This window comes from Festucalex cinctus, chromosome 13 (assembly GCF_051991245.1).
Source record: "Festucalex cinctus isolate MCC-2025b chromosome 13, RoL_Fcin_1.0, whole genome shotgun sequence".
Taxonomy (NCBI): Eukaryota; Metazoa; Chordata; class Actinopteri; order Syngnathiformes; family Syngnathidae; genus Festucalex; species Festucalex cinctus.
In genome coordinates, this window is record NC_135423.1 from 24,776,470 (window position 1) to 24,801,469 (window position 25,000).

The window sequence follows — 25,000 nt, forward strand, 5'->3', positions numbered from 1 at the left end:
GTGCAGCTAGCTGAGTTGGAAGATCAGCAAACAACAGCTGACACACGGCAGACTGGCTATCGCCCCAACATCACGTTTCACTCCAACGTTTTAACGATGACATGATTTTGGCCAGGGGTCTGCAACCTGCAGCTCTTTAGTCTCACTCCTGTGGCCCCCTGTGGATCTCTACAAAAATTAGTAGAAAATAATAATAATAATATATATATATACAGTATATATATATATATATATATATGTATGTATATATATATATATGTATGTATATGTATGTATTTAAAATTTTTAGATAAAAATATTTTTTTAATTAATTGATTTAGATTTTTAAAAATGAATAATTAAATAAAAAGAGTCCAAATTTTTAAGTTGTCAGAAAAAGTGAAATGAAAGGTACAGTAGATGGAAAAAAGTTGTTTAAAAATCCCCAACGATGTCAAAAAAGTGACCATAAAAAGCAAGAGGAAAACAGAAAATTACCATATAATGTACACAACATTGCCGGCGAAAAAAAAAAGTCAGAAAATGTATTTTTAAAATGATAGAAAAGAAAACGTTGGGAAAAAAAAGAAAAGAAAGAAGAAAATTACAATAAAATGTCTTTGGCATTGGGGAAAAAAAAACAAGTCAGAAAATTCACTTTAAAAAAAAATTCAGAAAAGAAAATGTTCAAAAAGTAAGTATAAAATGTCCAAGAACAAGAGAAGGAATCCCCAAAATTACCATATTATGTACACATATTGCCAATAAAAAGTCAAAAGATTTATATTTAAAAAGCCAGAAAAGAAAACTGTAAAAAGTAACTATAAAATGTCCAAAAACAAAAAAGCAATCCCCAAAAATACCATATTATGCACACATTATTGCCAAACATTTTGAAGATTTATATTTAAAAAGCCAGAAAAGAAAACTGTAAAAAAAATAATAATAACTATAAAATGTCCAAAAACAAAAGAAGCAATCCAAAAAATTACCGTAAAATGTCCACAAAATTACCAAAAATGTCAGAAAATTGTTAACAAAAAAGCATAAACAAATGTCAAAAAATAGCCATAAAATGTCCAAAAAAGGAAGAAAATTACCATAAAAACAATATGGTCGTAAAATTACCAAGAATGTAAGAAATTTATCAGAAAGACAGGAGTCTAAAAATGTAATGTAAAACAAAGTCTGAAAAAATACACACGCAAAAAAAAAAAAAAATAATAATCCAAAAACGTAAGATGAAAGGTAGAAGAAAATGAAGCTGCATATTTTATTTTATGATGCAGCTCTAATTAGCTCTTGGGCCCTCATTACAATTGACTAACACACAGTTTCATTCATCATAATGTTCAAAGCTTTTGTGGTTCCACACAGATTTTTTGTTATTTATTTGGCCTAAAATGACTCTTTTGACAGTAAAGGTTGCTGACCCCTGATTGAGGCTGATCCCAGAAACGTGAGGGGGCTTTTTTCTCCCGAGAAAGGGAAGGGATGTCCGTGTGTGCGACTAAGGGCCACTTTGTAGCCCCTCCAGCTTGCCAGGTTGCAAAGACCCGCACCCAATGTGGCGCGACCTGCATGCCTGCCAAAGTCACACTCATCCACCAAGTCTCATCCAGACGAGGCTGATATCAGCGACTACTACTCTCTCGCCAGCTCCCTTCTCAAATTGCCACTGCCCTTGTCGCTGACACTCTCTTCATCCTTTCTACATATTTCCTTTCATCTGCGGTGGTCTAGGAACAAACCACAAACTGCTCTCTCTGTCCAATTCCCCCTTCCGCCTCCATCTTGTGGATGGCACATGTGAAAGGGAACTATGATTAGATCCAGGCAGAGAAATGCCTCAGAGTGGAGATACCAAACTCAGGAAGCAAGAGGTGCTCCAACACGTGCCAGGTGAGAGCGTGTGGGGGAGTTTCAAATAGCGTGCGCAGATACTACACATGCACAAGAATCTCTCAGGTGTGTTAAGAGGCAGACAAGAAGTCCCTGTTTTCCTCAGCCAGGACAGAGAACAAAACAACAAATGTAGACATGAGGTCATGAAGGTGACTTGAGTGATGAGTGAGGGGGAGATAATACTACATGATGGTTTGAAGAGATCTCCCTTCTATTTGATAACTTAAAGGGGAAATCAACCTTAAACATTTATTGACAATAATATATATTATATGTGACCTACTAGTCTAAACATGACATTCTGATTAATGTTACATTTGTGGAATACGAGTTGTGCAGCAAAATCCAGCCGTTTTAATCCATATCAGGCGACAGGCATTTTGCCCATTGCTGTCGACTGAAGATGACGTCACAGTTGCTCAGGTCTCAGGCAACGAACAATCACAGCTCGCCCTGTTTTCACTCGACAGCAAGTGTCAAAATGGCTTCCTTCTGATATTGATAAACACTGCTGGATTATAGAGATGTAACGATAATGGCAATATCATGGTATCGCGATATTAAAACTGCCACAATATCGTCGTCGTCATGCTCACGATATTTAAATGCAACACATCTGTTTTTGCAGTTCTAGCACCCTCTGTTGGCTAGTTTTTTAGTACAGTTTAATTTTCATTAGGGATGTTTTGACCCTTCTATGTTTAAAATCTATGCTAATCGTTATATAATCATTGTGCAATTGCACCTCCACTACATTAGGGGGCAGTGGCGTTCTCATTGGCAGAGTGTGCGCAGAGCGCATTCGCTCGGTGGTGTAGGGGTTTGATTTGCACTGAGCATGCGTGCTTTGCACACAGCACAGAGTATGAGTATGAAGTGTAGGCACAAAGCGTAGCAGACCCTCAAGTGACACCATAAAAAAATATTTAACAGGGATGAGAAGACAGGCGGCGAGACGAAGATAAAGAGATAAACGAAAGTTGCCCGAAAGCTATGACAAGGAAATATGACGAAGCCATGGAGGGGTGGTGGGGCGTGAGATGTTTTCTTCTTCCGAGGGGGGGCATGACAGAAAATAATTGAGAAGCACTGCACTAACGCAATATTAACCAGAATACTGTATTTAGACTAGTGGGGTTGTATAGAACATATTATTGTTAAGAAAATGTTTTTGGCGTTGACTTCCCCTTTCAGAATAACTGATACGCAACATCAGGGCTGTTTGACACCCCTACTTTTTCCATTATTGTTTGTCCTGAAAACAACAATTAATCTGGACATAGCACACGTTGTTTGAACACACAAACGCACGTCTACATATGCACATCAGGCACTTTTGACAGTTGGAAGCAGGTCCGGCCTTGCAAACAGACCAGCTGTAACTGGAGACGAACAAAAACAACCTCAGACTTAAGAGCGGGACAAGTGAGGGTGGTAAAAACTTGCACGGCAACCTGAACAGGAGACAGCGAAGAGTGGGTGGGAGGTGCATACAAGCATATAAATACACATCGACTTCCGTCGTTGCGGCTTCCTGTTTATCTCCTCAGTGGCAAAGTGGATTACTATTGCTCAGCCTGCAAGTAGCATTGATACAAAAATGATGATGTGTGGTACACGCTCTGTCAAATATGATGGATAAGATGAAGTTTGTGCAGGAACAGTATGAGATGCTTGCAGAATTAACAACAAGCACTGCTGTCCTGTACAGTATCTGCTCATTTGCAGATGAAATAGTCATGAGCGGAGGTCTTTTTTTGGCCAGCAGACAGCAGCCGAGTATCAGTGAATAATAGATTACGTGCTTCTCTCTACTCTGGCTCTCACGTGGGCCTCTCCTGTGATGCAGCACTTTTATCTCGCTGATGGGTTCACCCTGACCGCTCGGCTCGGGCTTTTCTCATCCACTCCCATTCCTCCATTTACTTCCGTATCCGCACTACCACTCAGAGTGTACTTGGAGACCATACCCATGGATCGCTTTTTGTAGAAATTAGTTTCTTTAAAACCCACAGAACACACAGATATTGGTCATTTTTGACAATAATGCACATTTTTTGGGCAAAAAAAAAAAAAAAAAGTCATGGTTCTCATCGGATCATGGATTTGAGTCACAGAATGAATTGTTTATCGGATCAGAACAAAACTAAATAAGATGAATTAATTTATTTTATAAAACACTTTTGCCCATTAAATTAAAAAAAAAAAAAAAAAAACGAGAAAAAAAAAAAGCAAAAAAAACCTCCAAATGTCTAATGTGGCCGTTTCGGATTTAGGAACATAACTTTAAGGGCAATAAGAGGCAGATACATTCTTATTGTGTACATGGGCCATGTATACAATAACAAATAAGGTATTAATGGCTTGAAGTTGTGTTCCTAAACTCAAACGGCAATTTTTAACATTTTGAGTTGAATGTTTTTATTTATTGGCAAAGGTGCTTTATAAAATAAATGACAACAAAGTTCTATTGTCTTATTTTTTTTTAATTAATAATGAAAAAGACAAAGTGCAATTTAAGTCACATTCCCTTTCTTTAAACTTGGAGAGTGAGTTACAAAGTAGCCTAGGTACAGGATATTGAAAAAATAAAGAAAGCATGCCAGGTACAGTAGCTGTCACTCATTACTGTTGCCAGCCCTTTTTTGTGTTTTGACCTTCAGGGCCACTGTACCAGCTAATGCTAACACTCGCTGCTCGCCACCCACTAACGTTGGGGACTTGTGCTGTATTATACAATGATGGCGTAGTTAACTAGCGTTTTTTTAGCGTCCTAAATTAGCGATTAAATATATTTTCGGGATGGCATTGTGAATATGTAATTTCAATAAAAACTTGTTGATGTTTAAAAGCCAACACGTCGAAAAGGGAAGTCAAGCTGGCGGTCATGTCGCCACGAGGCTGACTTCAAAGTAAAAGCCCACCAGGGCTAATGCATTGGTGTCAATGTATTGTTTGGTAAAGTTTTATTTTGAAGCTAGCCTAGCATAGGCAGCGTGTTACGTTGAGTATGTTTCAAGCTTCATCAACATGTCTGAATGGCAGGGTAACTCCTTTATGTGTGTCGCATTTGTGTGCTGTTATGAAATACCGATATTGCCTTCAGTGTATTGATATATGTATTGCAACAGAAAGCGCAACAATACATTGCAATATGGATTTTTTTTTTCCCACCCTCGTAATTATAATAATTTTAATTACACACATTATAATGTAATTTCTGAAGCCATTTTGCCTCTGTTATTATTATTTTGGTAACTAATAGGCATGTTGCAAGAAAGTTAACATGTATTGTTTTGGTCCAATTCCTTTACCTTTAAGAAGGCGGTGCCCCTTTAAGAAAGAGAGACTCGGAGGGAAAGGACAGTATGAGCTTTCTGCTCACGTAAAAAAAAAGGAATCATAGAACGAAGCAAAAAAAGTTGTTGAGTTGTGTCTGACGCTAAAGTCCATAAAAGGCATTCCCTGTAAGTATTTTACATACAGGTAATGGTAAATTGATGTTAAGATGTAAAGCTAATGCGTTAGAAATTGTTAACAAGCGCACTATTTACACTGTAGAAGGCTCCATCACGCAGTAATTAGCATAACATGACTCATGTACATTTTATTTACTTATTCTGTATTTTTTTGCTGCAGTTTCACACCTGCCATATAAAGAAAATAACTGAACCCATCCTGGCAATCAAGAGACTTATTGCGTGGAGGTGTCTAACTACCTGGATAGCAGAAAGGTTCTGTGAGGCCAGTACAGATGTCGTACATGGAAGTATCAATGTACGTCAGCTTGTAGTTAGGCATTTTCCGGTTTCGAATTTCGACTCGCTACTGCCACCTGTAGCCAAAATCTGAATCGTGTCTGAAAACTAGTGGCCAGAGGCTTGCGGGAGTTCCCATTATGAACAGCTAAGGTGTTAATCCAGTCATTAAAAAATGTCTAAGTCATAAATGGTCAAATAAAAAGGCTAGTGTAAAGATATTTTGGGGGAAATTGTTAAAAAGTGCAGCTTGAAGAGAACTACCATACTACGTTGCAGATAATACTTCAATTTTTCAGCATCAATACCATGGACACCACATAGTAACAGGTGGTCATTAAACTAACCATGCAGAACGAGCTGAAGCTAACGACAAGCAGGATGTAGTAAACTGATTCCCATTCCCCAAAGCTTGACTGCAGAATCAACTTTCCACCAATAGAAGGTGCTAATGGACTACTCATTGGGAGTTTGAAAACGATTTGCTGGATAAAGTGTGCAACTGTCTGACTGGAAAATGGTCAAGGATGCTGTCTTTATAGCTTTTTTGTAACTTATCTGAGCCCTACAGAATAGGTAACAACTAACACATCATTGAAGTGCAGTATTCATAAGTACATGTTGTGTTGTGTTATTCTCGAGAAATTACTGTAGATTTACATTCCACTTCACAAGATGTTTTTTGGCATTTTGCTTCGACTTCACAACCTGGCCAATCCTGTTGGCATCAACATGACAGCCATAAATAAAATATCATAGCAGCGCTCTTACCGTTAGAGAGGTGAAGGTCATACACATGCCCCCAAATCCATTCATGGCCAATGCAAAAAAGATCAGGATGGACAGATCTAGTGGAAAAAGCGGACCAGACAGATGTTGTGTCACCATAGCGTGTACATGTCAATGGAGGGTTGGCATAAGCGGCTTGACATACTGTTGGGATCGCTGGCTCCATAGGCGATGAGGAGACAGGAGAAGGCAAAGCACGCACTGCAAACACAAAATCAACGCATGTCAACATGTAAAAGTAGACACGCTCAGTAGACACGCAAGCGTCTTGGCTCACCTGCCCAAAAGTCTCAGCTTCCGCGGGCCATACTTGTCCATCACGATGCCCATGGGCAGGGTGATGGCGGACAGCAGGAAGGAGCCCACAGTGAAAGCCAAGTTGAGCATCTCATCCTGGTCCTTGCAGATTTGCCAGCCGTTCATCTCCAGGTACTCCTCGGCGTCGGACGCCTCAGCGTCAGATGTGTTGGAAAAAAGGCTGAAGTTGGAGCTGTTGTTGTCTAGATGGTGAGAATACAACCACAGTTTATTTTGTCTCAATCTTTTCTCATCATGCATCTGTTAGCTTATATTATTATTAATATTAGAGCATGCCTCAGGAGGCATTCTCCCTCCCTCTGTTGAAAGCTGAGCTGCTGATCAAAAAATGCCAAGTGATCCAGCGGTCACGTAAACACGCAGCCGGGATAACAACACGAGCGAGTCAACAAGCTCCCAGAATGGTAAACGTCTGCCTGCACGCCCGCCTGCTTCCCAGTAGCGGAATCGACACTCAACACGTGTGCTCTATTTTTGTTCATCTGCCCTACTGGACTGCATCAACAGACCAGCAAGGGCTGATGTAGAAAAACAACCCGTTCACCTCCATCTGCTTGGACTCAAACTGTCAGGAAAACAAAACAGAAAGACTCAGCAGTTTGCACTTTTTTTTTTTTTGCCATAAGGGACAGGGGAATAAACGACTTTGTCATCAGTGTTTCCTTCATCGTCATGTGCAGCCACAGCGAAGTCCATGCAGTTTTTATGATTCACACAAGAACAAGAAACCATAGATGAACACAAATATTTGTATTTTAAAGGAATAAAATGCGCTTATTGTCATCTATTTTTGATATCACTTTCCCTCATCATAATGATGCGCTCACTTTATGCCAGTGGCAATTCTCTGGTTAGACAATTTACATGTTTTTATTCTTCTCATCTATGGTCGCCTTTTAGGAACGCTTCACTATTAACCTAATAACAAAGTCATTTGACATTTAGTTACCAAATTGGGGTTAAAATAATTTAGAATGTTCTTTATAGCTAGTTTGTATATGATTTTCACCAATGTTTTTTTAAATTCCATCGGTTTGAATTCGTTTTCATGGATTTCTTTTTTTTTTTCGAAAATGGTTTGTATTTGTTTAGCTTTTATTAGTTTTAGTAAGTTTTATTTTTTTTAAATTCATTAAGTGCAAGATAAATGAAAAAATTATCTAAGTATTGTGTAATAAATCAAACTGCAATTCCTTAATGACTATTTGACATCCTTTCTTCTGTACGCCGTACAGTAGTACAGAAATAAATACAGTACATTTAATGAACGGTCGTATGAAATTAATTAAATCGAGGAATTTTTTCCTATAATAATAGTCACTTTTAGTAGATTTAATAAATACAGTTCTTTTTTTAAAGCACTCATCTTGATTTAATGTTGTTTATGAAATTTCTTTTCCAATTTTAATTGTAGTTATTTTGTTGTTATTTTAGTTTTGTACCAAATCAATAATTTATATATATATATATATATATATATATATATATATATATATATATATATATATATATATATATATATACACAAATGTGGTTGCAACCCATTTTCTTCCTGGTTTTAGGCCAACAATATGAGAAAAATGTGCATACAAAAATTGTTTAGGTAAAGTATTTCACGTAGTGCCACCAAGATGCTTGTATTTCATAATAATATTGTCTGACCCACTGAGCTTTTTGTTTTGTTTTGTTTGTTTTAAGCTGACTGGATTCCACTTGGAATAATTTTGTGAGGTTTTTTTTTTTGTTTTGTTTTTTTTACACTTCATGTGGTTTTATATCCTCATATGAACAACAACACACAGCATCATTTACCCTCCATCATGGCAGCTGCATACTCAAGTGACTGTACACTGGAGTGTGAGTATGAGTGGTCAGTGTTGACCTGACATCCTTTACGGAAGTTTCTAAGCCATAAAAAGGAAATTCCAGCGTACACCTTTGCAATTCAGATATGTCCTTTAAAACAATTTTACATTCTTACCTGTCATACAAGTTGGGGGCTGCACTGTACTAATATGCAAGGTGGTTTAATGATTACCATCAACCTGAATGTCAGTTGATTAAAACAATGGAGGGAGGTGAGCAGTCCTTTTGTGGCTGTGTAAATAAAAGACAGTTGATGTTTTTCAAAAAGAAGCTTTTCTCCATGTGATTAGCCTCAGAATATCTAAACATTGTTGTGCAAATTTGATGGAATAAGTGGTCAGACCTTGCAAAGCATGAATAGTTTCGATGGCAACGTGATACACAAGCGACTCTCGCTTCCCTTTGTCCCTCTCTCGGGTTTGGGTGTCACCTTTTAGCCAAATTCTGAGTAGGACAACAAGATAGAATTTTATCTAAACAATTGCAGCGGCTATAGCGCAACGACAGATAAACATTTGTGCTTCTTCCTGACCTGATTATTTTGTAAACTGGAAAACAGCTGATTAAAGGCTGTTGAGAAGGACAAAGGGGTAACAAAGGTCCTATTAGAACTGGGAATCTGAACATCTGAAAGCTGAATGCTAAGAGCTGAATGCTAACCTGAATGTCTATGAAGGTAATTGAAGGATAAATTGTTAAAATTACAAAGTAATAACATAACTAGTAATTAGTAGTAGTAGTAGTAGAAGTTGTCGTAGTAATATTATACAAGTTGTGTATTTAGTGCATTTAGAAATACGTTTTTATTTGGGATGCACAATAATGTTATTTTCAACAGATGCCGATAAACCAATTAATTTAGAACGTGCCGATGTCGATAACGGATAAGTAAGCCGATAATTCCTGTTTTGTTTAATGCTTAGCATTTGCATTAGATTAGCATTAGCTTAGCGTGCTAAATTAATATTCTTAGCATTGGCTTAGAATCAGCATTAGCTTAACATGCTAAAATAGCATACTAAATTAAGATCAGCATTAGCTTAACATTAGCTAAGCATTGAGTAAGAATTAGCTTAGCATTCTAAATTAGCATTAACATTAGCTAATCATTAGCTTAGCATGGTAACTTATCATATTAACTTAGCATTACCATAAGCTTAGCATACGAACTTAGCATGCTAACTTAACATTAGCTTAGCATTGGCATTAACTTAACATGTGCGAGTACTATAAGTAACGTGGAATCAGATGATATATTCCCAGGAAGGCGTGAATTTTTGAAGCAAGTTGAAATTTGAAGGGTGTATAATTGGAAGTATTATGTGGAAGTTGGTTGATGCCAAAAAAGTGAGGAGAATAAAATGCTATAATAATAATAATAATAATAATAATAATAATAATAATAATAATAAAGGTTAGAAACAACATATGTGGAATGCAAGCATCCCCACAATAATAAATAATCTATACTGGTTGATCTCCTAAAATAAATGTAATCTATTTAAATAATACACATCATAATTGTAAATGTTAACACAAACCTACTGGCATGATTTTTACACTCAAATGTGCAGTCTTTCAGCCCAGACCACATGCACAAATGAGCCCAACACTTTCATCACTTCCCCTTTAATTTAACATGACTGCTTGAATGAATGGCCTGTATTCAGTGTAGCTACAGTTATTAACCGCACGGCAAAGCTAGCAACTCCCAAAAGTCTGCAGGGGAGACGATGAATCACCCCTGCAGCCTGTTGTTGATTTACTTTATCTGACCTACATTTCTACAATGAAAAGGAAACACATATTTTCATATTCCACAGGAAAGAATCTGCCAAAAAGGCTAATTAGTGCCAACTGTAGTTTTATTGTTGCTCAAGCTTTTGAACGTTGAGCCTGGTCATTCAACTTGTTTTGCCCGACTGTCTCATTTTAAGTAGTCAGCTTCCTGATAAAGAACAAAGTGTCGTGTCTGTTTTGTCATGAGACTTTAAGACTTCAACACGCCCGCTCAGCAAAAAACACCACTCAGTGGGTCTCGAAAGACACTCAAGGTGTGGTCACACTTCCTTTTCATCACAGCACAAAGAGAAGACAAAAAGAAAGAGGATCGCCTATAGCAAAGCACTGTGTGGTAAAAAGCTCCCAAAGCACTTTTGTGTCACTCCTTCACATGACAAATATTACAAATTATTTTCAAATAGTCAAGTTTGGGGTTCTCCAGTGCTGAATTGGAGAGTTAGGAACGATGACGCAAAGGAACTTAAAAGGGGCTGTCTGCCGGATTCACTCAGGAAAATGCACTTTTTAAATACAGGATGTACACACTTTAACTTTCTCTCAGTCTCCACATCTGTGTTCATGTTAATCTTTGTTGGTGATTTCGTCCTAAACCCCCCCCCCCCCCCCCCCCCCACCCTGTATTTTGCAATTTTGTGTTTGTTTTGTAAACAGCGGGACGTTTCTGTGGAAAGACAGTGTTTACACCCCTCCAGCCAATCGCAGAGCAGGGGATGGCGTGTCGCAAACGGGGCCGGGCGAACGTGTCACAGCTGCGTGACGTCACTCCCGCGGGAATTTGAAAGCACGCACGGATTATTATTATTTTTTTCACTCACTCACACTCACTCACTCACTCACTCACAGAACCTTACATGTTAAAGTTAAAGTTAAAGTGTGTACATCCTGTATTTAAAAATTGCATTTTCCTGAGTCATTCTGGCAGAATGCGCCTTTAAATACATCTGACAATAACAGCAGCTAGAATAAAGTGGAACTTCAAAGTCTAACGACTTTTTTTTTTTTTTTTTACTTCTAAGCTATTCAAATTTCAATAGTTACAGTTTTGCCTATGCAGTACAATATTCATTTTTGCCAGGCTCCAACTGTTGCCAGAGCGAAACATTTATTACCTAACCGTGCAAGCAACGTTATATACTTTCTGCCACACGCGTATAGAGAAAAGTTAAACAAGGTATAACACTAAAATAATGGAAACAGAGCAGACACTTGAATGTGCTACTTAGCTAGCTAGCATTTGCGTGAAAGGAAAAATATTCATGTTGATGATTGGAATATGGCTAACCTTTGTTTTGTTGGTACATAAAAAATAGCTCAACTCCCCATCGTAAGACTTTTGAGTGTTTGACTTAGTCTTTTTTTTTTTTCTCTCATGATTTTAAAATAATGCTACAGAATTTCGCTCACCTGGTGCTTTGCACAGGTAGGAATAGAAGCCCTCCGACTTGAGCATGATGAGCAGGGATCCCCAGCCCAGCAGCACAGCGGAGAAGAGCAGGTTCTCGATGACCGCCGTCACCGCCATCCACCAACGGCGGCTGAAGGCCGTGGCCAAGGTAGGAGCCATCCCGACCGAGAGGAGGGATACTTCACTTGTCTGACAGGAGAGGAGGAAGGGTGGCTACAGTTGCCTGGATGAATAGAGGGGGTGAATGAAAACATTATTTTTACACTTTTTATTTCAAATATAATGTACAGTGGAAAATCTAACCTCAAAAGTGACACATTGTAAAACAAAAATGCTCATTGAATAATTAACAGTGATGGTGCAAGACCTGTAAATTTCGGTACTGTACTCAATGGAAATTTGTCACCTCTGAAAACCATCAAATACAGTCTGTTCGAATAGACTGTGGGACTGTGAACAGTAAATGTGCTTTGAGGAAAATGGCAGTGACTTATCTGGTGCCTTTGTTCCTTCCTCAAGCTGCTAATGTACAGAGTCGGAGATGGACTGCAAAACAGCTGAGTGCTGTGGGCGTGTAAACTACGTCAGCGCACAGAAAGACCCCGCCCTTGTGACATCTGATTGGAGCGTGGTGAAAATAGCTCTTCGACTATTGGCTGCTAATGACATAGGAAACGCAGCAGCTGGCTGCACGTGAGGATGCTGCATTCAACTAGTAGGGAGTATAAATTGTTCTGATTCAAGATAAATCTTTCCCAGAGAATATTTTACTTGTAGACAAAAACATGTATCATCGATGTAATGCAACATGCAACTTGCCTAATTTGATACGGTTTAAAAGACTGTCGGAATTTTCAAGTTTACAGCAATATTTAAAGTGATGACAGCTGTTTTTAGGTGACCGATTCCTCACCACAACATATTGAGACATATTCATTAGATATACATACTTATGATTGAAAGCTATATAAACTCGGACGTGTTTGTGTTTCGACCGTTTCCAATTTAGAGACTCAATTCTTGACCATCGAAAAACCGATAGTACTTGAATGCAACACCAGCTCCATCCGGTTTGAACCAGCACGGCGCGAGATTGTTGTTTGTGAGCTTGAAATTGATATCATGTCCTTCTTTGTATGGCATGTACGGAAACACTTACACGAGGACATTGTGCGCGTCTAAACAGGATAAATACGAAACAAAAACAAGCACTACGTTTTGAGTGAATCACATTCGTTTCTCGCCTGGCTTTACTGTATTTTTCAAGCAAACGAAAAATAGTCGACTCATACATTTCCACATTGCCTACTGTTAAATATATATATATATATATATATATATATATATATATATATATATATATATATATATATATATATATATATATATATATATATATTTTTTTTTTTTTTTTTTTTTCATTAAACGCCAACTTCTTTCAGTCGTCACTAAGTAGCCTAAGTAAAAGCCTGCATATGCAAGACATTTCAAGATGTGTTGGTGTTGTTTCGGAGAAAGTCAGCACATCATCATTAATTATCAGCGTCACGACCAATAAAGGCAAAGTCATAACGCCAAACTGGTCTGAACTGGACTGCCTATCACCCCCTCCTCACATTATTTGCGTTTCTAGCGCCCTGCACAAAAAAGCGTCTCGGTGTCCAGTAAAAAAGCACATCACGCTTCCGCTTACAAAATAAAAGCGACTTTCTGTTTAATTACAATAACTATGTTGACGCCATGCAATGTCGTTTATCTTCATTTAGTTAAAAAAAAAAGGGGGGGGGGGGCATACACACAGGAGTACTGAATGTCGCCACTATATGCAATTAGATTTTTTCATTTATGCAACAGGCTTTTATTTCGACACGTATGGTATTATATGGAATTTTACAACGTGAGCTTGAGAAACTTTACTTCCAGTGAATCACAAAGTAGCGCTCAGCTGTCCGGAACAATTGGAAAAGAAAAGTAGCTAAATGTTGTCTGACGGCGGAAAAACGTGAATAAGTTGCGCTCCGAGGCCACGCTGTAGCATAGACGCCATCAAAAATAATGACGATATAAAGGGAGAACCAGACTAAACATTATATCTTAGCTCTATGAAATATCAGTGTCCTTGTTCTTTGCCACATATCAAACACAATACGACACTCGGTGTCATTTCTATTTTCTATCATATCTGTATGCAATAATTGAGTGGAATAGTGGAGAGAATAACCATCTGCTTAAATCTGTTTAAGCCTTTCCTTCAGTCAGATGCGCTGAGTGGTGAGTCAGAGCATCTTCGGTTGCGGCAGCTCACCTGAGTGTGCGCGGCTTCAGGAACAAAGACAGATCGCCGTGTTCAGCCCAATCCGCCTCTTCGCGTCCACAAGTCCGACGACAAGCCGGACGAGGTCAAAGTTGTCACGTAGGACGTGCGTGGTCGTTCTTTTAGCGAGTTTCTCCATTCCCTTGTCATTGGCGACATTATATAGCGGCCGCAGCGGCGATGCACAAACAACGTCGCCTTCCCATTGGCGGAGGGCTGTGCTAGAGGCAAATCTCAGCCAATCAGAGTGCGCCAGAACTCCACGTGCTTTGTCCTCAGCTGTAGTGCTGCTAGAATAGGACGTTTGAGTAAACATCACTTGATAGCCGATAAAAGAATCGTTTTTTTTTTTAAATACTGCAACTCATATAGTGCATAAAAAAGGCATATTATATATAAGATTATTATACAGTTCTGGGGGAACTCATTTGGTTTGTTGACCATATTTCGTTTTCTGCAAACGCATGCTCTAAATGTATTACACTAAGGTGTATTCAAAGCATCTTAAAACAGTCATTTGGTCTATTTCAGATAATCCCCACTGTTTATATTTTCAAGTTGTAGGTTCACGAACTTTTACCACATTAGAATATAACATCGATACACTAGCACATGCATGCGCACGTGCGTTATAAATGGACTCACGTTTGACTCGAAATGTCACACCGAAGTTGAACTTCTAAGAAGGATGTGGACTGTGGACACTTTGCCAGTCTTGAGAAACTCTTGTAGGGCGACACCTAGCGGCCATTTTAATCCATTGCTGCGCGTATTTGTAAACACAGGTGGGCTTGGAGGCTATTCCTACTGAATTTGGGAGAGGGGCATCATTACGTAATAGGCCACCGTATAGGTTTTTTCCCTTACTAATACAAGTAGTCTAATTAGAGAAGTAGAAATATTGAAAGCTGCATTTGTTTTGGAGTCTGCCATTTCACATGTTGTAAATAATGGCTATTATAAAATCACAAGACTCCGTTAGAAATGGCGAGTGAGAGCTAGAATTCTTCTGGTATCCACCGGGGAATCAAATATCTATTTTATAGAAAGGTGGAACAGTTCTGTAATAATTTACACATAAGCTTAGTGGATCTCGAGGTTACAGAGTAATTTGAAAGCTCACTTATTACTAATCATGAAAAAATATAATGTAAAAATGACCCATACATTAATCCAAAAATCCCAAGGCTAACAACAAACACAAACATTCACACCTATGGACAATTTCAGTCTCACATGCATGCACACATGGATGAGGGGAGAACAATTTAAAAAAAGAAAAAAAGGAAGCGGCAAGGTTTTACTGAAATGTCAAATTTATTCAACACATCTTTAGTATCGTATGTTTCTTAGTGTGCTGGCATAATTATACATTAGCTTGGATCATACAGTAATAGAGTTGACAAAAAGTGTATCTTAAAAAAAAAAAAGGATTTGGTATCAATAGAGCTGTTACACACTAATACTTTTTTTCTTTTTTTTCTTCTTTTTTTTTGCAAAGCAGTGAAACAACAATCAAATGTTTCTGGCTGACTCACACAAGGCCGTATGACTCACAAATCTCATAATATTGCTATGCAACAAGGCACATTCAACTATTCTAAATATTTTGTCTCCCAAAATGTTATACATCATCAAACATGGCTTCGACATCCCATTTAAAATCGAACACAAACTGTACAAGTCTCCCTCCTGAAATCAAATCAAATCAGATGAAAACAAACAAAAATGATTCAAAATTATACAACAGATAAAGATCATAAATCTCATGGTTCTTTGGCTTTTAAGTGAAGCAGCAGTCTTGGCATATTGCACCCACCTCGGAGTGAAGTCTGCAGAAATAACAACCCCTGGGAACCATTTTGGGGACCTTCTCAAACCTTCTCGCAGGCAAACACGTTTTGGCTGAGTTTCGATTACACATATCAATCATCATAACTACTGTGCTGCTACGTATACATTATACACTTTTCTCACTATGTGTAAAGATTTAAATGCTATATTAAATGGGACATTCCCCAAATTTGACAAACAACATATTTTAATACTATGTTGAAATTGGGTCCTCTTAGGTAAAAACTATCTTAAGTGAAGAAAAATGATCAAATGCTATCGTGTTTGTCATCACCTTGAAAACTTTTAACTAAAGATTTGAAACTTTTAAGAACGGTTTCATTCATTGTTGTTACAAAAGACAAAACACTACATATTTCATAAAAGTCAGGCTGTTTACGGTTAAGACCAGAATTATTCACACCCAGGCTATATTTGAAGTGAACTCTCTCCACTCACAAAGGGAAAAAAAAAAAAAAAAAAGACAAACCTTCAAACCATCAGTGAGTGGTTGGTGAACCCAAACTGCCTGCATGGAATTCAGGCAGGTGAACCACCGTCAGTCAGCAGTTTTATTGGAGAGAATGAAAAATATGTTACATTTTTTGGAAAACTTCATCATTCTAAAGAATCTTGGTGACTTAGCGAAACCTAGACAATTCAACTAGCCTGCATTGAGGAAGAGTATGATTAACTAATTATGGCCATAATTTTGTGTCAAAACATTTGACTCAAAAATTAAATTGAGAATACAGTAGTGAAGATTTTTATTAGGCCATTAGCAGTTTGACGGTTTAGCGTTGCTTTAAGAAGTCAAGGCTTCAATAAATGCTCAAATTGTCCATCACCATTAACATGCTTTCCATTTCTTTGAGGGCCTCCAAAGCAGGTCCCGCTGCATTATGATTGGCTGCTTGCAGAGACCAATCAGAGGCGCCTTATTAATTACTAGAGGCCAGATGTTTTTTAAGCAGAGCAGGGAGAGGAAAGTGAGCAACTGACACAGATGGCTTTTTGTTACATCAATTATATTTGCATTACACTAAAAACAAAACGAAACAAAACAAAACATGATGCCAGCAGGTTCTAGTTAGCTTCCAAGGACAACATGAGTAGCCTGCGGGTCACCCAGTGGTGGGACACTGACTTACTAAGAATTAAAGATGAGCATTTATATTTTATGTATTTATTTATTTTAACACCATACACGATTCTTAAAGCTGCTCAATGTAGAAATTTGCCCAACAAATATCTTCATTTTTCGGCCATATGTGGCAGTACCAGTTCAAAATTCAGTTTTTTGTATTGAACACCTTTAATAAACCATATTTTTTTTTTTTTTTTTTAAATAAATGTGTTTAATGGGAAAATGTTGTTTTTAATTACACAGATATGTTTAGAAATTACATTTTAATAGCTTTATACTGTGACACAGTTATGTTTGCTTGTTTATCATATCATGGCCCATTACTAATTTTTACTTCCATTCATCAAATAATAATTCCAGTGAATTCAGAATGAGGCCCTTGTATGAAAAATGTTGGTCTTAACAGTAAAGTCAGACTGGTTGCTAGTGACATTCAGTTTGGAACATTTGGGTTAGTGAATTTTAGGCTGCAATTCAACAGTCACCTGACAGCTTCAACTGTAGTAATGACTCTTTCCAAGCCAATTCAATAGGAAGAAAAAAACCCATAAACAAACTTAATGTTAAATAAGCCTAACTCAAGTCGCTTAAAATCATTAGACCTTTACGTGCATTAGCTAATTAACATTGAAGCGACGCAAATTTTCAATTGTAAAGTTTGTCTCTTTAGAGGCACAGCGGTGTCAAATAAGGATTAGCTGCAAACCTGACATGTTCCAGTCAGGTTGTACAAAAGTAGGGAGGAGGCACAAGAAGCGAAGCTGAGAAGGCTTTTGGAAGGATGGAGGAGGCGCCCGCCACCACGGAGAGCAATGCCGACATAACATATCAGTTTATGGGAAAGGCACAAACACAATCACACCCTGCTGCCCTCTCCTCACCTTACTCACACTTAGTTCTTCATGTGCTTAACCTAACCTAATTTGTCCCTCATCATCAGCTCCCTTTGTGTCAGAGTACACATGACGAATTCAGTAGCATGTCCATCACTCAATGCTTATTGGAGTTCACCATCCCACAAACCACATGCAATCAAACCACATGCAATCAAACTCTCAAAACTATTACGAAAAGCCCGGACAAGAGAAAAATGAAATAATTAAAAATGGTAGGAAAAAACTTAAAAGATAACATCCCGATTCCCACACGACGACCCCTTTCTTCTTTGCCCGGTCGTGTTCCCAAATAAATCACAAATAAAAACAAATTTTCCGAGAAAAACACTCAAATATCTGTTATTCCTTGGCCTTACTTATAAAATTACAATATTCCAACAGTATTAACCCCCAAAAATATAACATAAAAACATAAATATCAATTAGTATTGCTGGATGGTTTATCATGAAATCAGAAGCGAACACCACCACAACATGGTGACAAGCTGGCACCTGATTGGCTAAGGCAGAGCTGGGGCTTGAGGTCAAGTGATTGGAAGATGGAAGAGTACATTGTGTGTGCGCGCGTGTATGTGGTATCGGAGGATCTGGATCATCATCTGGAGTTCAGTCGAGGAGCCGTCTGAAATGAATGTGGAAGACACGAAGGTCATATCGAGCGGACAAAACAAAAGTGACAACACCAACTTTTCCATTCTGATGTTAATGACTTTCATCAGATAGTTTGGTATCAGCTGTGTCTACAAACAAATCTGAATTCCAAGTGAGCCCACAATAAGAGTTTTGTGGCTGTAAATAAAAATTTGCCCATCCACCAGATGGCGCCAAAGCAATATTTGATATTACACGTTTTTCAGCAAACAATGGCAGACATTTAAAACTGTAAAGGAGTGCAAATGATAGGTTCGTCAGATTCTTAAAAAAAAATAAAGCATTTGACAACTCACCACAGATAGATGCCCATTTTTAGCCTTTGCCACCAACAGCTCTGATCCAGGTGTGAAGTCAATAAACCCTTCTTTTCCTTGGCCCACTGCAAATTTTATACTGGAGGGGAAGCACAATGATGATTAGGTCAAGTGTATGAAATAGTGTAAGCAGGACAAATTTAAAGATACCATTGTTGTCAAAACAATCGCCATTTACCCCATAATATGAACCAGTGTCATCATCTGCTTGTTGTACCGGGTTGTATACAGTAGCAAGAAGAAAAAAAACATGTGCACCCTTTGGAATTCAACTGTTGATGCAAAAATCCACTTAACTCATAATGTAATGTGTGATTTGATCATCATCTACAAACAAAACAAAAACATAAAAGAGTAGTGTCCAACCTATGGCTCGGGGGCCATTTGTGGCCCACCATCCAATTTTAAGAGGCCCTCAGCACATACTAAAAATGACATCTGCTACTAATAAATTTGTTTTATATATTGTAGAGCTTTTCAAAATAGGAAAATGAACTATTTACTATTAAAAAAGTAACAACAATTTTCTGCTCAACACTGACAGACTGTTGAAGAAAGATAATTACTTCCAAGTCCAAGTCAATTACATCCAGGTGCAAATTGTGAAAATATCAGATGAATGATTCCCATGTAAGTGCCTTAAAGAAATGCAGAGATGGGAGACAGCCACTGTTCTGTGCGGGGGCTGATATTTTCTGGTGGCTTTCAGGGTCTCGACCACCCCGAAATCTTGTAAACTTAACTAAGAGCCTTATATAAATTCAACAACAAAAACCCTACTATATAAACAATAATGAAATTGTGCTTGATTAATTTATTTTGGTGTGCTTGATTTTTACTAAATATGGCCCTCGGAGGAAAATGTTTGGACATCCTGACATAGTATATATCTTAAAATTTAAAAACGGGGGTGGGGGTGTTGGGCAAAGAAAAAACAAGAAATTAAACAAAAAATAAAATAGAATAAAATGTGTCAAAACGTGAGCATGCATGTTGACTGTAGAATAAAAACCTTTCCAAAACATTTGAGACCAATTCATATTCCATTTGCATTTTCAGGCAACAAAATATTCATCATGTAAACAAACAGCCACAACAGCAGCGTTTTACCCTTTGTGAGATAGAAATGAAATATAAACAGCATTTTGTCACCTATGCTGGAAGAATAAACCTTGGCGATGATGTAATGTGTGTTCTTCCTAATTTCATACCTGCCCTGGTTGATGTTGATGCTGTTGACTTTGTTTGCACATATGCTGATCTTGGTCAAGGTCTCAATCACGTGGTCACTTTGTAGAACCACATCTCCCTGTGGAATTTAAACCCAAACATGAAGGTATTGTGTTGAGTGAGTCCGGTGCCTGTGTACACTACCTTCTGTTTGTTGTCATCACTGGGCACGTGCAGAACAAACAGGCCGTCGCTGAGAGAGCTGACAGAGATACCTGGGCAGGAACGTTTCAATGAGCAAGAGGTTGTTGATAGAAAACGAGTCGTTTGTCAGTTGACTTCTGACCTTTCAGAGCGTCGTAGTCTATGCGTTGCTTGAGCTTGGCATCTTCTACAATGATGACACAGTTTGCCGTAAGAAGCAGCTGGCGTGGACGGGCCTTGTAGCCCTTCCTGTCATATTTAGTGACTGGAACCGCATACTGGAAACAAGAGCGGATTAGTAAGCAATCCGATCAACCGGCTCGTCTGAATTGACCTGGACTCAACTAACCTTCAGCTTTTCATTTCCTAGAGTCTGCAAAACCTTGGGGTTTATGTTCTCACCATCTGAGAAGAGATGACGAGTCAGCACATGTTATTGTGAGTGAATATGTTAAAACCACTTACCCAGTCTAGTGCTGACAAACAGTTTGGGCACACTTTGTGGGTAGTTGTCTTTCTTGTCCTTAAATATCTCACTTGCGATCACCTTCTGCTCCATCTAGCCATAAGGATAGAAAAATAAAGCAGATGCTCAGAAATTCTAAGTCACACTATGGATGGAGCACAATGTGACTGCTGACTCAACAAGCCCCACCTGGTGTTTCCATTCAGGGCTGATTTTCTTGCAGTAGGTCCACACCATGTTCTGCATGCAGAGCTTGCGCAAATGTTCAGACGCCTAAAAACACAGACAGTAGTGGACACGGTTATTACAGTCAATGAAAACTATTACCCTGATAGTGTGTGTATATGTGGTCCCAAGATTTCTTTGCTAGCTTTTCCTGCCTACAACGTAATTTTGTTTGGATATGGTCCACAATGGACCAACTGCCTTCCCTTTTCCAAGCAATTTCTAATAATTGTCGCCAGAGCATCTTCTTTCCTTGTTGGATTACATCATCGGGTCAAGGTAATGTAAGGTGCTTCCTTTCGACTATAAGAAAGGACAGCACACGAGTTCGACTTTTTTCGATTTTCTTAACTGACGTCATCGTGTATTGCTGACAAGTTTCTTGCTTACGGACTTTAAAACAAAAAAACAAACAAGAACACATAGTAATTGTTTTTGTTTACCTATGGTGATGTTTTTTGTTGATTTTAGAATTGCACATTTTCAAATAATGAAAAGGTGTTTATAATTTCATTTCTGTTTGTGTGGAACCACATTTATCCTTTTACTTTGAACATATATTTCTGGGTTTCATTGACTAGCCACTTGTGACAAAAACAAACAAACATGTTTTATGACTATTTTTATTATACAAGTGTTTTTTTTAATATTATTTTTAAAGTCCAGAGTATGCAACTCAAGCATCATTACGTCATCCGTCAACTACATTGTTGACCTGTTGCTAAATTAAAATCTTGCTGTCGTAAAGAATTGTGGGTAATATTTTTTCGTAGAGGTTGGTCAGAAGTAACCTTTGCTAAAGGTGTTTAAATGTGAACAAGGGCTGTGCAATTAATTAAAATTCAATTACAATTTCAATTATTACACTCCACAATTACAAAATCAGCATAAATCGTAAATCGTATTTTTAGTTGTTTAAATTTATACATTTGCAACTTTAATAATAAAAAATAATTAAATAAATTGTTTCATCCAAAAGGAACTTGCATAATTAGTGCTTCAAAGAATTTTTTTTAATTTTTTTTTTTTTATGCTTAAACATTTTCTTGTTTTGTACCAAAAAATTATTGTTTGAATAATTGATTTCAATTATTGCCAAAAATAATCATGATTATTATTTTTTTTTCCATAATAGAGCAGCCCTAAGGTGACCTATCCTAAACTTTTGTAGAATTCAAATGATTCTATCCTTCAAGTACTTCTGGGTCATCTCGCATAGGATAGGAAAGGAATTTCCTAGGCATAAACGAAAATCCGAAGAGGCCCCTACATGTTTGAAAACTGTGCATGAGTGTGCGTGTACTGTAAAGCCTACCTCCGTAAGAGCCACTGGTGGTGTTGGCCAGCTTTTGTCCAGAACGTTCTTTGGCAGGTTCCTGTGCAACTTCATAAGGAAGGAGTAGCGCACGTAATCCAGGAAATACTCATTCTCTGGACAGCGTTCCTTGTGGCGGTAAATGAAGCCTTTGATGAACCTGGGTGTGATGAAAAGAAATCTTAAGACAGAACGGTACTTTGACTTACAAGTTCAGCTCATTCCCTGACCTAGCTCATGACTCACTTTACTCTTATCCAATACATTTTCGCTATTGAAATGAGTTGAAACAAAGAAAAAAAATCAAATGCCTTCATGTTTTTGGTCCACGTATTTAACTCATTTGCTCCCAAAAATGTATAAATACGTTCTAGTATAAATATTACCAGTGCCCCAAAGACATATTTATACGTTTTTTTTTTGTTTTTTGTTTTTTTGTTTTTTTTTTATGCTAGAGTATACAGAAGGCTTTGCAGCCTCTGAACTGAAGAGAGTGGTTGAAGCAATTGTAGTTATTACAAAAACGACCAGCAGGTGGCAGCAGACTATAAGAGATCAACCAGTGCCATGTTGCAACAAGTTCTTTTCCCCAGTGTATTCAACAGATTTGTGAATAATGATGAAACTTAGCTATATTCTAATGCTAAATTGCTACAAAACGGAAACAGAGCGAATTGTACTTTTTTTTTTCTGAAGAAGGAAGAGACTTTAATCTTTCTTTTGGTAGGATCCATGTTTGTATAGCAAAAGAACTCAATAGTCTGTGGGGCTCTCAAAATCAGTCTAAATCCAGTAAAACAGCCGGGAGTGAAGGGGTTACTTCTGTGAAAATGGCTGTATAACTATTTATTTAAAATTTTCAAATAACTGTAAGAGATGCATTTGGCACTGGAAACTCTCTGCACCTTCTATTTCTGTTTGAAATTATTTGTGGAAAAATTGGCATTTCAGAAATTTTGGAAAACTTTATTTACTGTAGAAAGTGTTAATTACTTTAAGTGTTCATTTAATTTAAAAAAAAAAAAAAAAAAGGGTTGCTTCAGTGAAAATGGCTGGGAGTGAATGAGTTAATCAAAGAAAAAAGGCACTGGATTATAAAGCAGAAAAACCAGTTCAACCATAAAACAGAATGGAAATAAACTGGTTGTACCTCGATATTTCGCGGTTTTTTTTTTTGCTGTTGTTGTTTACGACCTCTACTTCGCAGAAATTCACCTAACATGGAACCCCCGCGAATAGTGAGGGAACACTATTTGACTTTATGAATTTGCCACGATAGAACACACACTTTTCTCATTTGACTTTGCTGTCTGTGTGTACCTGCGGATGGTGTCAGCAGCCTGTCGCCTGCGTTTGGCCCTCCTCCTGGCTAAGACCCCCCTCCACCATGCCTGAATGGTGATAGCTGATGAAAAACACAAGACATTTTTATAGGGGTTAAGGAGAGCACAAACAAATGATGACGAGAAGGAAAGGGTAAGTAGGCGAGTCCATACCTGAAGTTCTAAGTTTTTGGTACTTGGACTTCTGGCTGTAGCCTCTCCATCCTGCCTGTAACTTGGTGGCTGTGGGAGGGCAGCAATCAAAAAGACAGATTAAATTCAAGATGCAATACTTATTAAACCAACAACATTCACTATTCCCAGAAGATTCCAGTTGGCCTAAATGAAGCATAAATGCATTTATGTTACGTTTCACCAAGGGATAAATATAGAATCCAAATAAATGTCCTGCTTGTGCAACAGTATCTCAGGACTGATCTGCATGCAACTCTAATTTTCTCATGCGTTCATTTCTTAACAGAACAGTTCCATGCAAAAACCTGTAAAGAACTTCAATATTATATTGTGTACATTGTGAAAGTGGTGATAATGTTGTGGCTGGCAATGTCAAAGGGCTCTCACCAAGACTATGCTTCCTGATCTCAAGAGCCTCCTCAGTGGCAAATAAGGTCTTTGGGAAACGGATGAAAATTTTGGATCTGCAAAGTGGAGTTTAATCAAAAACATGTATTCAGCTTATTAATATATCATTCCATATAAAGTGCATACTCAAGATACACATGTTTCTGACCATGCCATTTGTTTCCTCAATTTGTGCGTGTGTATCAGGGTGTGTTAATGACCTGCCCAACTTGTACTCTTCAGGCTTGTATCCCAGGTGCTTTACCAATAAGGTGACTCCATCAGACAGTTTGCCATTCCAGTTTGGCCAAGTCTCTGGGCAAAGTGACTTGTACCTAAATGGAATAAATGGAATAAAATAATAGATTTGTAAAGCTAAAACAATGTGATATCAATCAAGAATATGTTCAATGAACATTGGGGAGCTTTGAATACACGTAATTTGGAAGCAAAAACAGTCAGAGAATTTTCTGTGATCCTTCTCATGATTACATAGTTTAAAGTTGATTTTCAACTCTGTTCAAATTACGGTAGCACACGCAATGGGTGACATCAAGGGTGATCAGGGGTGTCGAACTCATATTAGCTCAGGGGCCGCATGGAGGAAAATATATTACCAAGTGGGCCGGATCGGTAAAATAATGGTAAATATATAACTTTTGCTTTCAATTATACGTAGATTTTTGCTATTTGTGGGCCAGCCCTAAATTACGGAGCTCAACTGTAATCATACTG

At 37.9% G+C, this 25,000-nt stretch overlaps 2 protein-coding genes and 1 long non-coding RNA gene across 11 annotated transcripts in view; 1 reads left to right on the forward strand and 2 right to left on the reverse strand.

Annotated features, from left to right (window-relative positions):
- LOC144033360 (large neutral amino acids transporter small subunit 4-like) overlaps positions 1-14,360 on the reverse strand; it is a 34,788-nt gene extending 20,428 nt beyond the window's left edge. Inside the window, exons 1-5 of one of the 3 annotated variants that reach the window (XM_077541404.1) lie at positions 14,129-14,360; positions 11,823-12,046; positions 6,709-6,931; positions 6,577-6,632; positions 6,414-6,490 (exon numbers count right to left, since the gene is read on the reverse strand). In XM_077541404.1, the coding sequence (XP_077397530.1) occupies positions 6,414-6,490; positions 6,577-6,632; positions 6,709-6,931; positions 11,823-11,982 (516 nt within the window). In that variant the 5' untranslated portion in view covers positions 11,983-12,046; positions 14,129-14,360. Of the gene's footprint in view, positions 1-6,413; positions 6,491-6,576; positions 6,633-6,708; positions 6,932-11,822; positions 12,047-12,229; positions 12,733-14,128 lie in introns of those variants that run through there. The other 2 variants (XM_077541406.1, XM_077541405.1) reach the window with 2 other exon arrangements.
- Positions 5,254-7,536, forward strand: LOC144033361 (uncharacterized). 2 transcript variants are annotated; one of them, XR_013287952.1, is made up of 4 exons: positions 5,254-5,351; positions 6,838-6,938; positions 7,019-7,153; positions 7,257-7,536. It is a non-coding gene; the product is annotated as an uncharacterized LOC144033361 (long non-coding RNA). The 2 variants fall into 2 exon arrangements; XR_013287951.1 differs by having other exon boundaries at positions 7,019-7,536.
- A 1,075-nt stretch (positions 14,361-15,435) lies between the features above and the next one.
- LOC144032772 (unconventional myosin-Ic-like) overlaps positions 15,436-25,000 on the reverse strand; it is a 121,067-nt gene continuing 111,502 nt past the window's right edge. For all 6 annotated transcript variants that reach the window (XM_077540185.1, XM_077540182.1, XM_077540186.1 and 3 more), the window contains 13 exons: positions 24,487-24,600; positions 24,266-24,342; positions 23,858-23,926; positions 23,682-23,766; positions 22,362-22,521; positions 21,011-21,094; positions 20,821-20,914; positions 20,705-20,760; positions 20,498-20,633; positions 20,356-20,426; positions 20,193-20,290; positions 18,961-19,060; positions 15,436-18,635 (listed from right to left, as the gene is read on the reverse strand). In XM_077540185.1, the coding sequence (XP_077396311.1) occupies positions 18,609-18,635; positions 18,961-19,060; positions 20,193-20,290; positions 20,356-20,426; positions 20,498-20,633; positions 20,705-20,760; positions 20,821-20,914; positions 21,011-21,094; positions 22,362-22,521; positions 23,682-23,766; positions 23,858-23,926; positions 24,266-24,342; positions 24,487-24,600 (1,171 nt within the window). In that variant the 3' untranslated portion in view covers positions 15,436-18,608. The remainder of the gene's footprint in view (positions 18,636-18,960; positions 19,061-20,192; positions 20,291-20,355; positions 20,427-20,497; positions 20,634-20,704; positions 20,761-20,820; positions 20,915-21,010; positions 21,095-22,361; positions 22,522-23,681; positions 23,767-23,857; positions 23,927-24,265; positions 24,343-24,486; positions 24,601-25,000) is intronic.